General features: G+C 45.0%; 1 protein-coding gene across 1 annotated transcript in view; it reads left to right on the top strand.

Moving 5' to 3' along the window:
* LOC144164920 (uncharacterized) overlaps nucleotides 1-13546 on the top strand; it is a 68731-nt gene extending 55185 nt beyond the window's left edge. Inside the window, exon 5 of the mRNA XM_077695148.1 lies at nucleotides 13488-13546. Within this exon, the coding sequence (XP_077551274.1) occupies nucleotides 13488-13546 (59 nt within the window). The remainder of the gene's footprint in view (nucleotides 1-13487) is intronic.
* The last annotated feature ends 1465 nt before the right edge of the window (nucleotides 13547-15011 follow it).

The raw sequence follows: 15011 nt of genomic DNA, 5'->3' as shown, positions 1-15011 counted from the left end.
GTTGCGCCTGACATGCCAGGAGTGACATCGCTTGTAGTATTAGCGCGACGTTGCTTGTCTGCAAGACGGTGCCGGACAAACAAGCGTTATCAACGCCATAATTCTAACGGCACATTCCATTTATTTCGTGGCTACCGTGGCCTGCGCAGGAAAGGTCGGGTTGACTGCGATAGCTTTTCTTGAGTCAAATAAGGGAGCTTTGGCTCAATCGCTTGCAGCGCTAGCAATGCGGCCTCGTCCGCAAGACCGGTGCGTGAGAAACAAGCGTTAGGACAACCAGAATTTCAAAAATGCCGCATAAACTAAACACAAGGGACAATATTCGTTGACAACTTACGTAAGTATAGAGTAGTTTTAGGCGTCTTCTTACCTCCCGCCGAGATAGCTGAGTGCTAACGCGTCCGTTTGCTGTTTCGTAGGTCACTGGTTCGAATCCTCGTCGAACCTAGCTTTTTTTTTATGTGAGGGTTACATTAGCTCTTTTTTTAGGACCAGGGTAAGCGCCTGTTCCTTGCTTTCTATCACGCCGACATTTACCACCCTCTTTCTAAACCAAACGTAGCTCGTTTTCTCGCACCTTCTCTCTTGAGAAGCCCGCCGTGAAAACAAAACCAAAACAAACGTCAAAACCTTTTTACAGTATCAGTATGTATGTCAGTTACTTTATATGTATTCACTTTTGCGTTTAAAAACGTTAAATTTAAGTTATAAACACATTTCAGACTTTGAAAGCATAAAGATAATTACCAATATTACAATACTAACACAATTTTCGCCAAACATAGAGGTGCTGCATTTTGAGTCTGGCAACTATCTCTCACTTTCTGTGTGTTTTTTCATGGCGTTTTGAGCCGAGTGGTCGCTGACGCGCTTTGATCAGTTTTATTTATATCAAGCCTTAATCTTAGTTATAAAAGCTTTATGGGTGATGTCTACCCTTCCAACCTACGCGTGTGTTGAACATGGGGACTCCGGAAGAACGATCATCGCCGCATAAAATACTGCGCGTCAGAAGTGGATCACATTGCATCTGAACAAAGCGTGTCCCGGAGATGAATACGACAGTGAAGGAGAATTGTACGTTGGAAACATCGTTTTTTCTCGGGTAAGTACGCATTTTTTATTATTCTGTATTTGGTTGGAACGAGTTCTGGTGTTTATGGGTCAGTAATTCGCTAGACCCCCATCTCGTTTGCTCTGAGAGCCTACGTGAGTTAGTATACTTCTGTGGCGCCCAGTCCACCGTTTCCGCAGATGTCAGCATCAATTTACGCTGAAGCTAGACCTTGGCTACGATGCTCGCGCTGTGGTACACGGCTGCTAATAATTTCACATCACGCAAGGCTCTTTAACACCGGGGCGTTTGTTTATGTGTCTCTCAAACAGTGCCTTTGCGGTTGCAGATCGCAGTCGCAATTTCGCGTGAGTGGCACAACGCTGTGATTAGTCCTCCCTCGTGAATACCCGCGGTATAACAAGAAATAACATGAACAGGAGGTTCCCTGGAAGTGCATGTGAAAAAGCGTACACTTGATTCCTTGGCTGGCGTCTCGTAGGTGGGTTGAAATCCCCCCCCCCTCCCCTACACGAATTCCGTGCAGTGCGCTGCGCTTCGCAGCTATTGCGCTCGCGAGACCGGCGACCGTACGCCTCGCGGTCTTCGGGCCGCGAAGAATTCACATACGTGCAAATTGAAGGTGAAATGCGCGCATGTGGCCTCGCAGGGAGTTAGCATAGTCTCGGGGCAGTGGGGGAGATTTCACAACGCCTACGAGACGCCTGCTGATTCCGTCAGAGTAGCTCTCGGGAAGTCTGGGGCTTGATATCAGAGGCAAATGTATTGTTTAAATTAGTGCAGAAAATTGGCGAATTCGCAAGTTCTCATTTTCGTAAAACCGCAGGCCATACAGAGACTAACAAGAAAGCTGTAGGCACTCACTCAACTCGATTTATATTGGAGAATTGAACGTGCAGGTACAAGTCAGACATTGAAATGGAGGAGCCTCAACTATCACACACCAGTTCCGATTGGAAAGCAAGGGATACAGATGAGCTGCTAGCATGCGTTCCCTGCAAATTAGCTCAGCAGTGAGCTTTGCATATATCATGCATACCCCACTCACAGTACCTGCGGGTCTAATACATTCTTACTGTGACCTAATTTTCACTTGGGGTGTTCTGGGAATGTTCTTATTAGTGTCTTGGAGGTTACTGTCTTTAAACGATTAAAAATCTACTTGATGTAAGCATTTGTGCTTTGTGTGTGCTCTTCTTGTATTTCAGCAAGTGTCAGCACACTCACAGATTATGCACCTGCAGGTTCTGCTGCTGGCTGTCCTGGGTCAGCTGCCTTCCAGTCCAGTTTCAAAGGCTTTGCCAGGGCCTCCCTTCGCCAACCGACACTGCACCTGCTGTACCCAAGTACTGCCTGGCCTTTCGTTCGTGCTCCGTACGCTTTGCCGCCAGGAATGGTCATTCATCCATCATCTGGCCGCTTGGACCACACCGTTCAGAAGTCAGCGCATTTGCTCGACACATCGGTCCACACTCTAAGAAAAAAGGTGGTCAAAAGTGAGTCAAAGCGACGACGACTCTTCTTGGAACTTGCTGACTCCGGTAAACGATTAAAGGTAGTCACACAACAGAGTCGTCGTTTCATCGACTCTTTTTTGACTCGTTTGCTTCCGAAAGAATCTCGCATGCATGCATACTTTGAGGCATACATATAATATGCATGTTTTAGAGCTTTGACGTACAGTGCTCAGCGATTGAAACGCGATACTCGGAGCGTGTGGCTGCCGTTGCCTGTTGCGCCACAGGCGAGCGCTTGTGAAAGCGAGCTGGCGCATTGTGGTATACGATGAGGGTGAGAGCGTTCGTAACGCATGCTTAGTGCATCCGGGAGACAGCCCTTCGGTGTGTGGTTCTTGGCGCCGCCATAGGCGTGCTACATGCCATGGCTTCAAACCGCTGCGCCTGCGTGCCATGCGCGCCACGATAACACATCGCGATAAATGCCCATTCAAATTCTTCTTATATAACGCGCGCGGTGCCAGCTCACCCAGCTTCGCGCGGCGCGGCGGGGCACGCAGGCGCAGCGTTTTGAAGTCATGGCATGTAGCACCCCTATGACGCCGCCAAGAACCACACACTGAAGGGCTGTCTGCCGGATGCAGTCAGCATGCGTCACGAACGCTCTCATCCTCACCGTATACCACAATGCATCAGCTCGCTTTCACAAGCGCTCACCTGTGGCGCAACAAGCACCGGCAGCCACGCGCTCCCAGTATCGCGTTTCAATCGCTGAGCACTGTACATTGGTTTACACGTGTATAAGATATGCATACAGTTACTTCGTTATTCCACTGTTATCATTTCATTCTGATGTTCACGTATCTTTTGTTTTTTTATATTTGATGGATAATTCTATAAATGGTCTTCATTTACGTTATTATCACGATTACACCTGTTAACTCCGCGAACTCGTATTTTTTGTGCGGAAGCAGGGCATTACGCAGTTGGTTCGCTTTCACGATTTTTTATTCGTGTTTTCAATGTTTTCGAGACTTTTTGAAAGCGAAGCCTCAGTGCCCTAACTGATGCCGTTTTATGCCAATTCGCCCTGCAGGAAAGCCAACTTTCTGTGACGATGATGATGAATGATCTTGGTCGAAGTGAAAGTAAAAAGCGCTTCACGTCGACGGAATCAAACGTCGAGTCTATCGCGTTGTGAAGCCGGCGTCTATCTTATTGCCAAATTTCGGCATACACTGTTAAAAAATTCCGTATTGTTACGGACAAAGCCTACATGAAAAAAAACGTAAGCTGCTTTGTATTTGAGAAAACGTAGGGAGTGTCCATAAGCAAACGTAAACAACTTCCGTATTTTAGAAAACGAAGACAATTTCCGTAATTCAACAAAAAGAGTGAGGAAAACAAAATTGAATCTGGCTTAACTGAGATATTAGCAGAACGTAATTGCGTCACCTGCAGTCGTGATGGAGACCTCCTAAATGTATTGTCACGTAGCCACAAACGACTCGGTTGTCTTGAAGGCAAAACGGTTTATTGGAGCGAACTTGTGCTCCCCTAACAACTCAATGAATACACAAGCGGTAAAGCTGCCGTCAACAAAGTGACGTCGTGACGTCGCAGGAGAGTGTCACCGAATCAAATGCCGCGGCGTCTGCTCTGCGGCATTTATCTTATCGCGAGAGTGTTGCTGGAACCGTCGAATTACATCGGAGAACACTGTAGCTCAAAGAAGACTATTGTAGGCTAGTGACGTTAGGGCGAAAAATTCTCCCTATCAATATTTATTTGTTCAGCTTACTACATTCGCTCAGAGAGCATTGTTGTAGGAGATACATAAAAAGTGTCCAGTGCAGAAACGGGATCACGAATCTCCTAATATACAAAAATAAAAATCAACAGACGCGTCTTTTAAAAGCTTGCAGCAAAGAACCTTGTACAACATCAAACGACAACAGAGCCGGAGGCAAACAACATAAATAAAAGAGAAAAAGGAAACAAGACGAAAGGCGAGATTTAAAAGAAATGGACATTCTATAAAACGAGTCACAGCGGTCATCGCACATTGCAGTGGGCAGCAACACGCAGCAGCAATAATGAATAAAAAAACAAAAAACAAATAATTGACAGCAACAAGATCACGGCAATTCAAGAAACACCGGTTTCAATGTCGCCACGCAGATAACACCTTAGAGCTGTGTCAAATCGAACGCCAGATGCGCAAACGACGTTTTCGGGAAGCTTATTCCAATCGCCAATTGTGCGTGGGAAAAAAAGATCTTTTAAAAAGGAAGGTGCGGCAATGAATTTCTCTGATGAAATAGGATAACCCGCACGGCATAAGAAAGAGTGGAACACGCGCTTATCTTGGGATGCAGATAACACAAACGGGTACAGCCGATCGTTAAAAACAAAACATAAATAAACATATCCAATGCATGGTTCGCGGCAGTATCTTTTGTCTACAATGCGTCGCAGAAACAAAATTCAAGCGTGACCTGCAATCGCGGTGGCGCTAGTTACCGCACTTCATCACTGGTTGCTCTCAAGGACTCGTCGTGCGCACGGCACCGCATTCGTCCATCGCGCGTGGTATGTGTTGTTTTTCCTCTGGCGGTTGTGGCATGGGGTTTGGGCGCGATAAGTCTTTGTTCGCGCTGTGTTTGCGGTGTTTTCTTGATATCTTTCGCACGTTTGCAGTTATCGCTCGGTCGGCAGATAGCGTGACAGCAGGTAAGCGTCATTTCATTGCATGTTTTGAAGTACTGCGTCGCGGGGCGCATTGAACCAACGCCTTGGTTGAACCTGGCTTTGTTCTCCCCTAATTCAGAGCCGTGTTTTAACGCGCGGATACTGACACGTCGCCGCGAGACACCCGTCGTGCATTTAGAGAAGGTGAGCGCGCTGTTTTTCTTTCCTTGAAGTGTTAACACTTTCCCCTCGAGGCTGGTCGTGGTGCAAGCGCGACATTTACGAGCTTCGCACGCTCACACGAGTTATCGGCGTCGTGGCCATAACTGGGCGAATGAAACATGAAATGACTTGACAAGCTGTACTGTAAAACATGCCTATGGGGCTTAGTTCATCTGGCACGGGAGAGCATATCAAATTGGTTGGCGGTTCTAAACAGCCGGAGGTTGTAATTGGCGTCCATTTCAAACCTACGCTGGCCATAACTGGCGCGTAGTTTTCTGGTGTATTTTGCAGTCCAGTAAAATTGTTCGAGCCCTACATTCATGTTCAGTTCTCATTACAGTGTAAAGTCCTTTGAGAAGCACGCTTACGAGCATGCGGCGAGTATTTGCTGTTGCTTCTTCAGTTTTAGCATATCGTTACCGTGTTTGCGTTACCGTTTACCGTGTTACCGGAAGCCGCTGGCGACGGGGAAGCCTGTGTCGGTAATTTACCGTTCGCGGTAACTCTCGCGCTGCGCACTCTATTCCCACAAACACGGTAAACGGTAACGTAAACACGATAACGCTATGCTAAAACTCTGTAATAAGTTTTACTCGCACATCTTTTGCGGCAGTCAAGCTGCCAGTTCTGATTTTACGAATCTCTTTCAATCGTCCAAGGCGTAGCTCACTATCGGAACCAGCGCAACACATTTCTGTGTTAACCAAGGTACAGGTGCGCCAAAAATGTAACTATACAGCTAAATGTCTCCCAGGTGTCGAAAAGTGCTCACGTACTGAACATATACAGAAGAACAGAACATATACAGGCTGCAGTGCTTTTTACATTTTAATAATACTGTCATGTCCAGATAGCAATGCAGGATGAAAAGCTGCAACTGGTGTAGAAAAACCTTTCCTGCGTGTCTCGCTTGCTTTGAACATTTTGCATTTCACAGCAGTGTACTTAGGGTTGTGCCTTGTCCCATTAGCTTGCGCGGTGTGGTTTTCAGGAAATACAAAGCCTTCAAAAGCCATATTTTCAGACACCAAAAAAAATCAGGATGGACGAACAAACAATGTTGCATTTTTGTATTCTCTGCCGTCATGTGGGAGCGACGAATCAAGACGTATGAAACCCATCCCACACATTGTGGACCACTTCAAGAACAGGATAGTCTGTTGTGCATTCTTTCATAGGCTGTGTCAGCGTGCTGAAGTCAGCTGGCTCATTTATGACCCACGAGTCTAGGTGCCACAAAGAAGCAAAGGATATATCAGTGCAATTTGACGACCTAAACAACAATATTTAAATGGAACCAGTAACTGCCCCAGAGCAATTACAGGGCCCCTGCCCATTTGCGTTGATTCATGATGAGAGCCTATTGTTAGCCAGTGCAAAGATGTCGACCTTATCACAGCGAATTTTGCACTGTTTGACTACAGCTGCAGAGCCAGCAAGAAATGCTGTAATGGCTGTCCAGAGGTATTTTATTTAATATTTGCACAGCAAAAGTACTGAGAACAAGAACAAAATAAACCGCAACCCGTAGGTGTATGTTGGTGGCACGAGGTGGGGTTTACTTTGTTCTTTTACCTCCTGCCAACTTTGCATCTCGTGGCTCCCGTACTGCCGTTTCAGCTTAGGCTGTCCGTGACAGTAGATTATCAGATCTAATTTTCAAAGGAACTGTGTAAACAATGACTGTTAAAAAAGAACCGTGTGAAATGTCTCTGGGTGTTCAAAATTAATTCGAAGCCCTGCACAAAAGCACACCGCATAGCACAGGTGTAGCTTTGATACGTTAAACCCCATAATTTTTTAAATGCAGAGCATTTCTTTAACTCGCACTGTCACCCGTCGTCCCTCGGTGTTGTCCGCACCCAGCCTCCCCCTACACTACAAAAAAAAATAGTTACCGGCGCCTGGTTTCGATCCCACGACCCTGTGGGCGGAACGCAAGTAACATGGTGCTCTTCCCACTGTGCCACAAAACCGACACTGAATCAAAGGCTACGAACGAGCCTTATATCCTCGACTCATTCAAACTACGTCAAGAAGCTGCTGATACAACGCATTCACTACCTGTGGGCGGAACGCGAGGTACATGGTGCTCTTCCCACTGCGCCACAAAACCGACACAGAATCAAAGGCTACGAACGCGCCTTATATCCTTGACTCATTCAAACTACGTCGTCAGCGGCGTGGGTTGGCGACTCAGCGGCGTGCTAGCGGCGTGATAACTGCGTGGTGTACACGTGATACCACCAACCCCCCAAACACAAACGTTAACGCAATACACCCACCCCCTATGCGACGCATTTACTCGAGTCCCCCTCGCGGAGAGATGGACCCATTTTTTTTGTTTTTTTACATTTCTAAGATTTGTTTTGGGGACTTGCTTAAATAGTGAATTGCGTGCATGTTTCCTTCAAGCCACTCAGAATAGTTCGTTGACCTGCCAGTAGCGCAGAGACAAAGGCGTGCTGCTGCTTTGCACAAGGTCACAGGTTTGATATTTGGCTGTAACACGTGTTTCTGATGGTGAAGTAATAAAAGGATTGTGTACATGCTATGTGCATGTTAAAAAAAACTCCAGGTGGGCCAATCGAAGGCCAACTGTATTCAAATTTCGCATCGGCAAAATTTATTTTGGACGTACAGTGCGTATCAACAAACCAATTGCGACATTACTCGTAGCCCTGTGAAATTCCTTGATAATCAGTTGGAAATGTTTAAAAAATAGAAAATAAACTTCATCGCAGACAACGTGAGACCTACCAGCGGATCGTGCAAACAGCGATGAAGCGGAAGTGACATTGCAGCCAACCAGGCGATTGGTCCTCCAGCCAGCCAGGGGAACCAGTCAAGCTCTGCTGGGTGGGCTTTTCCTAGACCTGCTGCAGACGTGAAGCTGTTGTGCGCATGTTTGCTCTGGCTTGCTGTCTGCGACTTTACTTCAGCCTGGTTGTAATGTCTGCACGCTTCTCAATTTCGGTTTCAGAGTCGCTGATTTTTTATGGTCATTTGTGCCATGCATAAGCGTATGTCAGCTGTCATATTTTGTATCTTGCTGTCTTTTTAGGCAGACTAAATAGAAATTAGGTTTTCAAGAGGTCACATTTTTGAGTGCAGTTGGCTTTTAATCTGGAGTGTTGCCCACCTTGTAGCAAGTTGTCGAGTGTTGAGCCCGGGATTTATTTTTAAATACCACTACCGAAACACTGGAAGGCAAGGTTTATCACAAGTGTTTTCAATTGCTTGCAGGCAGCATCTAATAGTGGCGCCGCTGTTTTTTGGTAGCAAGAGGCACCATACACGGGGCTGACGATCCTTAGGGAGGGAACTTGCCTGCTGGTACTCGTGTGCTGTGGACTCGACCTGGAGTAGGCTGAGCCAGCAGCTACCACAGTTGAATTTCTCCAGAGGTTACTTACTTTTTCAGCAGGCCCAGCATTATTTTCTTGTTTGCCGTATACTTAGGTGCTGAGTTCATTTGTTATCATGCCCGGAATTTTCTTGGTAAAGCTTGGACATGTAGGGCAGACACGATTTCTTAAATTTTTAACAAATTTTTTTTCTTAGGTATTGTGTCTGCCACGATATTCAATCAGCAGTAGAGCGCAGGAATTTCAGTAGTTCCGATAGGTTTCGTATGAAAACTATGAACCAGACAAACAAAGAACATAGAATAACCTGGGTTGTTTAATAAGAAACCTGTTGTCCTCCTGAGCAAAATATTATGGGGTTCTCGAGTGCCGTGGGTATATTTAAATAAATTATTCATATTTATCATCATCATCAGCAGCAGCCTATGTACGCCCTCTGCAGGTCAAAGGCCTCCCCCATAGATCTCCAAAAACCCGGTCCTGTGCTAACTGCGACCAATTTATCCCCGCATACTTCTTGATCTCATCTGCCCATCTAATTTTCTGCTGCCCCTGCCACGCTTCCCTGCTCTAGGGATCCCACTCTGTTACATTTAATGACCGAAGGTTATCTCGCCTTCGGACGTGCAGTGTTCATATTATCTCATTTAAAATGGGACCTAAAATGGAACCTGTGTGGGACATATCACAGGCTTAGCTGAAGGCATAAGAACTCAGATTAAAAAAAAAAGAGCATCTAGTAGCGTATAGGGTGTATGCACTGGCCCCTAAAACGCACGGCGGGGCTACACTCGCAAGGAGGCTGACTTTATTTTTACTGTGAAACGCTGCCACACAGACAGCGCATTCTCCGACGCAAAACATGGTATAAGGCTAGGTGTTCGCAAAAACCACTGTGTGTGGCGCTTTTTTTTCTGCTTCATTCGTCGGTTTGCAAATGCCTTGTCGTAACGAGTAGCTGGCTTTTTCTTTTGCTTCGGGATGCCAGACTGCATGTTCATGCTTCTAGAACCGCGGGCCTGAAACAGGCCGCATGATGAAAACAAACGCCAGGTTTTCGACTGTTTCAAAGCAAAGAATAGGGTACCGTTCGAAGACGGTATGGCCGCATGCAACGAATTCACAAAGAAGGCATTGATGATGGGGTGAATCAATATCAAGTCTTCTGTGCACATTTAATTGCAGGTGAGGACGATGCAACGTTGACACTGTTATCTCGCGCCGCGCCACATGCTTGAAACCCTAATTAGTGCGTGAAACTTTCACTATTTAGTTCATGCAGTGTACTTTATGGATTATGCGCACCCATTCGGGCATTCGGCATCACCCTGGGCTATTTGAGTGTTTTGAAGTGAATGTGCTATACAAGGCCACTAGTAAATGTGGGCTTCCAACCATTTCCTTTCGACTGTTTCAAATGACCAAGGCTGTTCCGGGAGCGTGTTCTGTTTCTAATTTCCGCTTCATGTGCATCGAAAAAAAACACTTGGAAACAATCGGCCTAATCTTTGTCACCTCAAGTTAGTGAATTGTCCCTTCCGCACTTTATAATGCATACACACCTCACAAGCACTTCAACCCAGACCGTTTGCATAATCGCTTAACGTCATTAGAAACCCAGTTTGAGGATGGTCGCGCGTTCAATGCATCAGAATACTGTTGCTAGAGCTCCTTAACGTCTCACACTCCATAAGAAGCACGCTACAGGCCTTGGGGAAATGGTAATATGAATGGCTCATTGCACATGCCCCTACCACATACAATATTGTCACAAGCTTTGGTAGAAAAAGTTTTGTAACTCCAGACATGGTCTTTTGGATCAAGGCAAGAAATAAGGAAGCGGACGTTCGGGGATGATACTGAGCTAGCGCAAAACGACTGCACTGCTAGGGCAGCTCTCAAACCACACAAATAATATTGGCACCACTTTGTGGCTGAGTGGCCAGTGCATACACCGTATAGAAGGCAGTACAGCATGAATGTAAGCAGCATGAAGAAAATCAATCGTGCCTGCCCTCTTTTCCAGGCAGCTGTTCAAGGTCAACCCGCCACGGGCAGCAAGTAAACAGGCAGGGAAAGTATGTGCACTAGCGTGCACTTGGAGTTGGTGCAAAGGCTGCGGACCAGTGAATCAAGCTGACGGCAGGTATTTTACTTGTTTTATATGATGCTTCTTTTGGCAGCCATTCTTAAATTCGCACTTTTTCATAGCTTATAAGCTATTTGTCAGGCTAAATATTGCAATTTAAATGAATTTTCAGTGTATAACACTTGAAGGTTTGAACAAGCGCTTACAGAAGACAAGCCTTCTGGGTGTTTTTTCTTTGTTGTTGTCCTTTGACATACGTCAGTTTCTCATATTAAGCCATATTCTTTTATGGCGCTATAAAACAATTTTAGTAGGAGAGGATAGCATGTGTATCTGTTAGACGTGTGTATAAAGACGTGATGCCATCAGCACTTTCAGACTTTGAAAAGGCACTGTCTGCTCTGTTGTTCACAAAGCTCAGCATTTAAGAAGCTGCAGACATTAAAAAAAAGCAATTCAATGTTGGAGAAATAGTGAGTTGCGCCTCTATTTTGGTAAGCATCTGGCCAAACCATTTATACCCAAGATATATCAACTTCGAATAACCATAAACAAAATTTTTCATCGGGAAATAGGCCTTAACATAGTGGTTACAAAAGGCAAATCACCCCTCTTTTTTAGCTAGCCAGTCATCTTGTTTATTTTTTGTGTTCGGTGTTATAGCATTCTGCAGCAATGAACCAACAGGCTCAAGCAGTGAATTTATCAAAACTGGGACGCATATTACCTAAACATATGATCTTGCCAGTATGACTAAAATTTTAGCAGTTCTCATTAATGCGTCAAACTACATTTCGCATCCTAGTTATGCCCGTGATGCTTAAAGGTTATACCAACGCAAGAAATGCTGCGTTGGGTGCTAACTCTGACTGTGCACAGTCCGCTTTACGCACATTGGGAACATTCAACCACCTCAGGAGCTGTACAGCAGGGCCGGCTGCCTTACCTGCTTATTTCAATTCTTTTTATTCTCTTCGCATTGAGCTGTCTAGCCTCATTAATGTAGCCTTACTAAGATTACAAGCTTTCTTGTGCACATGATGGGCATAAAAAACGAGTGTAACACAATTTTGTGGCCCTTGTTGACATTGCAAGTTAAAGGGCCTTTGATTTTACAACCAAATACAGGGAACACACAATTTACAGAGCATGAAGGTAAAGCACCGCTGAAGAGGACGTCGGGCCAAATAGAATCGTAGAACCTCACTTTCAGCACCGGCACACCATGACCATGGGGGTGTATTTAACGTGTCTTCTAGCTAGACCGAATACCGGTATTTGTTTAACAGACCTTAAGACGCACCAACAACCTTTTCATTCTGGCTCTGCTGCCAGGCAGGCTGCCAGCAACTGGTTACAGCAAGTCCAAAAATCAAATAGAATAAGTTTTTTTAAAAAAACAAGCTCATAGTGTAAGTATTGGGTATGATGATATATCATCATTCGCTCTTGTTGGGAAGTTTGATGTGGGTTCATACGTGCGCACAAAAAGTCTTTTAAAGGAAAGGGGCAAAAATGTTTCAGGCTGACGACGCTGCGAGCACTTGGCTACCAGTGAGGGAGCAACAAAAATGAAAACAGAAGTGAAGAAAAGGGGGTGCTTCGGCCACTGCAGATTAGTCACGCGAGCGTGCGCCTGTTACCGTGACATCAGTGTGAAAGGCGCGGGTGACGGGTGAGTGCGGGAGGCACTGCAGGACCAGGATAATTCGTGCTCAGGTTCCTTGAAAGCCAAGCATTTTTGGGGCATGCCTTACTGCCAGTTCAGGTTAACCTTGGTGGCCGCTGGGGGACCGGTACTGGAAAAAGGTCCATTAGGTTACGGCGCACACTGCACCCCTGCGAGGTGTGCTGGGTACTTTTTACCTGATTGTTGGGCTAGTTGCACGAGTCTTGTACATGCAGTGAAATGGAATGCCAAAAGCTAGGTGGCTAAAGATAGCAACGTTATTTAAATTATGATCGGGGTGAGCATGTGCTTTGGAGTGTGAAATGGTGCAACGACTGCCACATCGCTTTGTACAACATTAGCTGTGGCTCGATTGGGTATTGCACAAATAATAATTGCAGCATTCAAATAATTGATTGTAATGTTTTTCAATTTAAAAATTTTTACTACATTTTACGCTGTCTATGCATACAGACTCAATAGAATCTAAGAAGTTTGCAAGAACGGAGTGCAGTTCGTAGGTTGCGGTACTCTGTTAAAAATCCTTTCTGTAATGCAGTGATTCTCAAATAGGGGTCCTTGGACCCCCTGGGGTCCGCGAGGGAATTTTAGGGGTCTGCAAAGCTCTCCCTGATGCTCTCCAAGAACCTTCCCACCCCATTCACTCTTTCTGCTAAACCTTGCTGGAAGTGTGAAAAGGTGGCTTTGCTGCATGACCTGTACGTTAAATTTCTTCGTGAAACCCGTTTTAATGTTGGGTGGGTTCAGATAAGGACAGCCCAAGTGGTGCTATGTCCATTTTTTCGTTGAAATGAAACTTTATTATTGTGTAGAACATTGTATTTTCACCATGGAACTGGAATTAGTTTAGTGAGAAGCACCATCGTTGATTTAATAAAAGAAATATTTAGAACGCAATCGGCCGGGCTAGTTTCCACATTGCTTGGTGTGCCAACTTTTGGGGACCCCTAACACGAAGCGAAATTTTTTCAAAATTTTTCTAATTAAACAAATATTTGCAAACTTCTTCTGGATTCGCAAAAATTGAATTTGCAATATTTATATTTTTTGAGAAAATATTTCTCAAACTTAGTAGCGAGAGCAATGTCGTTCAAAAGTGACACTTCTAAAAAACAATTTGTTTACACATCGCCCTAAAGGCTAAGCAGTCTAGTTTTTTAGAATTGTTTATGAGGGGCTGCTGAACACCTCATACCCTTCTCAATTCTCTACAAAGAACATTTATCAAAATACCGCTTCGTTTCTCAATTTTCGCGATATTTACAAAAAATGGCACTCAATTCCTGAGTATTCAGAAAGCTAAACATTTGTTGCATTATTTTTGTTCTAACTAAGAAAAATGTGGTCACATTCAACACATTTTTTAATGTCCGATCAACGGTTGAGTAGCAGTTCGCAGTGAAAAAAGACAAATAATTATGGCTGTTTTTTGCAGTTTAGAAAAAGAAAGCGACTGATATAAAGAAAACTGATGATCATAGTATTCATATTTACCCATTCTTCAACTTGTTAGTTTCGGTAGGCATTAAAATAATTGTGAGGTTTCTGAGCTTGTTTCTTCCATCAGACTAAGGCTACCATTTTATTTCGTTATCGCATTGCCCTAGCTGTGTCATAAACCCATGTTTCATATTTCTGACGCTGCTTAATCGCACATTATTGGTAAGTTACTCAATTTATAAGCAACCTCACTGCTGTCACTGAGAATATTTGACATGCGATCGTCATAGTCAAATGTGTATTTCCGTTCTACCTGGTACATGCGAAGCGCTAACTGCAAAACAACTTCGTCTTCCTACCCGCCGCGGTGGCTCAGTGGCTAAGGCGTTGCGCTGCTGAGCACGAGGTCGCGAGTTCGATTCCCGGCCGCGGTGGCCGCTTTTCTGATGGAGGCGAAAAGCAAAAACGCCCGTGTGTTCGAGATTTCGGAGCATGTTAAAGATCCCCAGGTGGTCAAAATTAATCCGGAGCCCTCCACTACGGCGCGCCTCATCGCCTGCATTGCGTCGGCGCGTTAAACCCTACAATCAATCAATCAATCAAACTTCGTCTTCCTAACTGTCCGTCTTTTAGCCTCCCGGGGATAATAAATAGATGTGCTTCTTGAACATTTTGTTTTTAGCTGTTGGAAAGATAAACTTTTGTCCCACTACAAAATCTGCCATTTTTTACTGTGAACACTTCAATGTTAAGGGGAAGGTGCAGCCTTCTAGTTCGCTATTTCCGGGATAATACGGGATGCCGAGTACCGGCGGAACATTTTTGCTTTTCTCTTCTTTGTTCTCACATGTGGCAATATCGCCATCGTCAAGATATAGCACGACAAAATTCACTTTTTCAGGATGCTGTCCACGAACTGTTTTGTACTTTGTGCGGCTTCGGTTGAAGGTCAACGCAATATATGCACAGCAGCTTG

Source organism: Haemaphysalis longicornis, unplaced genomic scaffold, assembly GCF_048455015.1.
Source record: "Haemaphysalis longicornis isolate Haplotype H1 unplaced genomic scaffold, Haemaphysalis longicornis Haplotype H1 scaffold_14, whole genome shotgun sequence".
Classification (NCBI taxonomy): domain Eukaryota; kingdom Metazoa; phylum Arthropoda; class Arachnida; order Ixodida; family Ixodidae; genus Haemaphysalis; species Haemaphysalis longicornis.
Note: the sequence above shows the minus strand (reverse complement) of the source record. Positions and strands in the feature narration are given on the sequence as shown.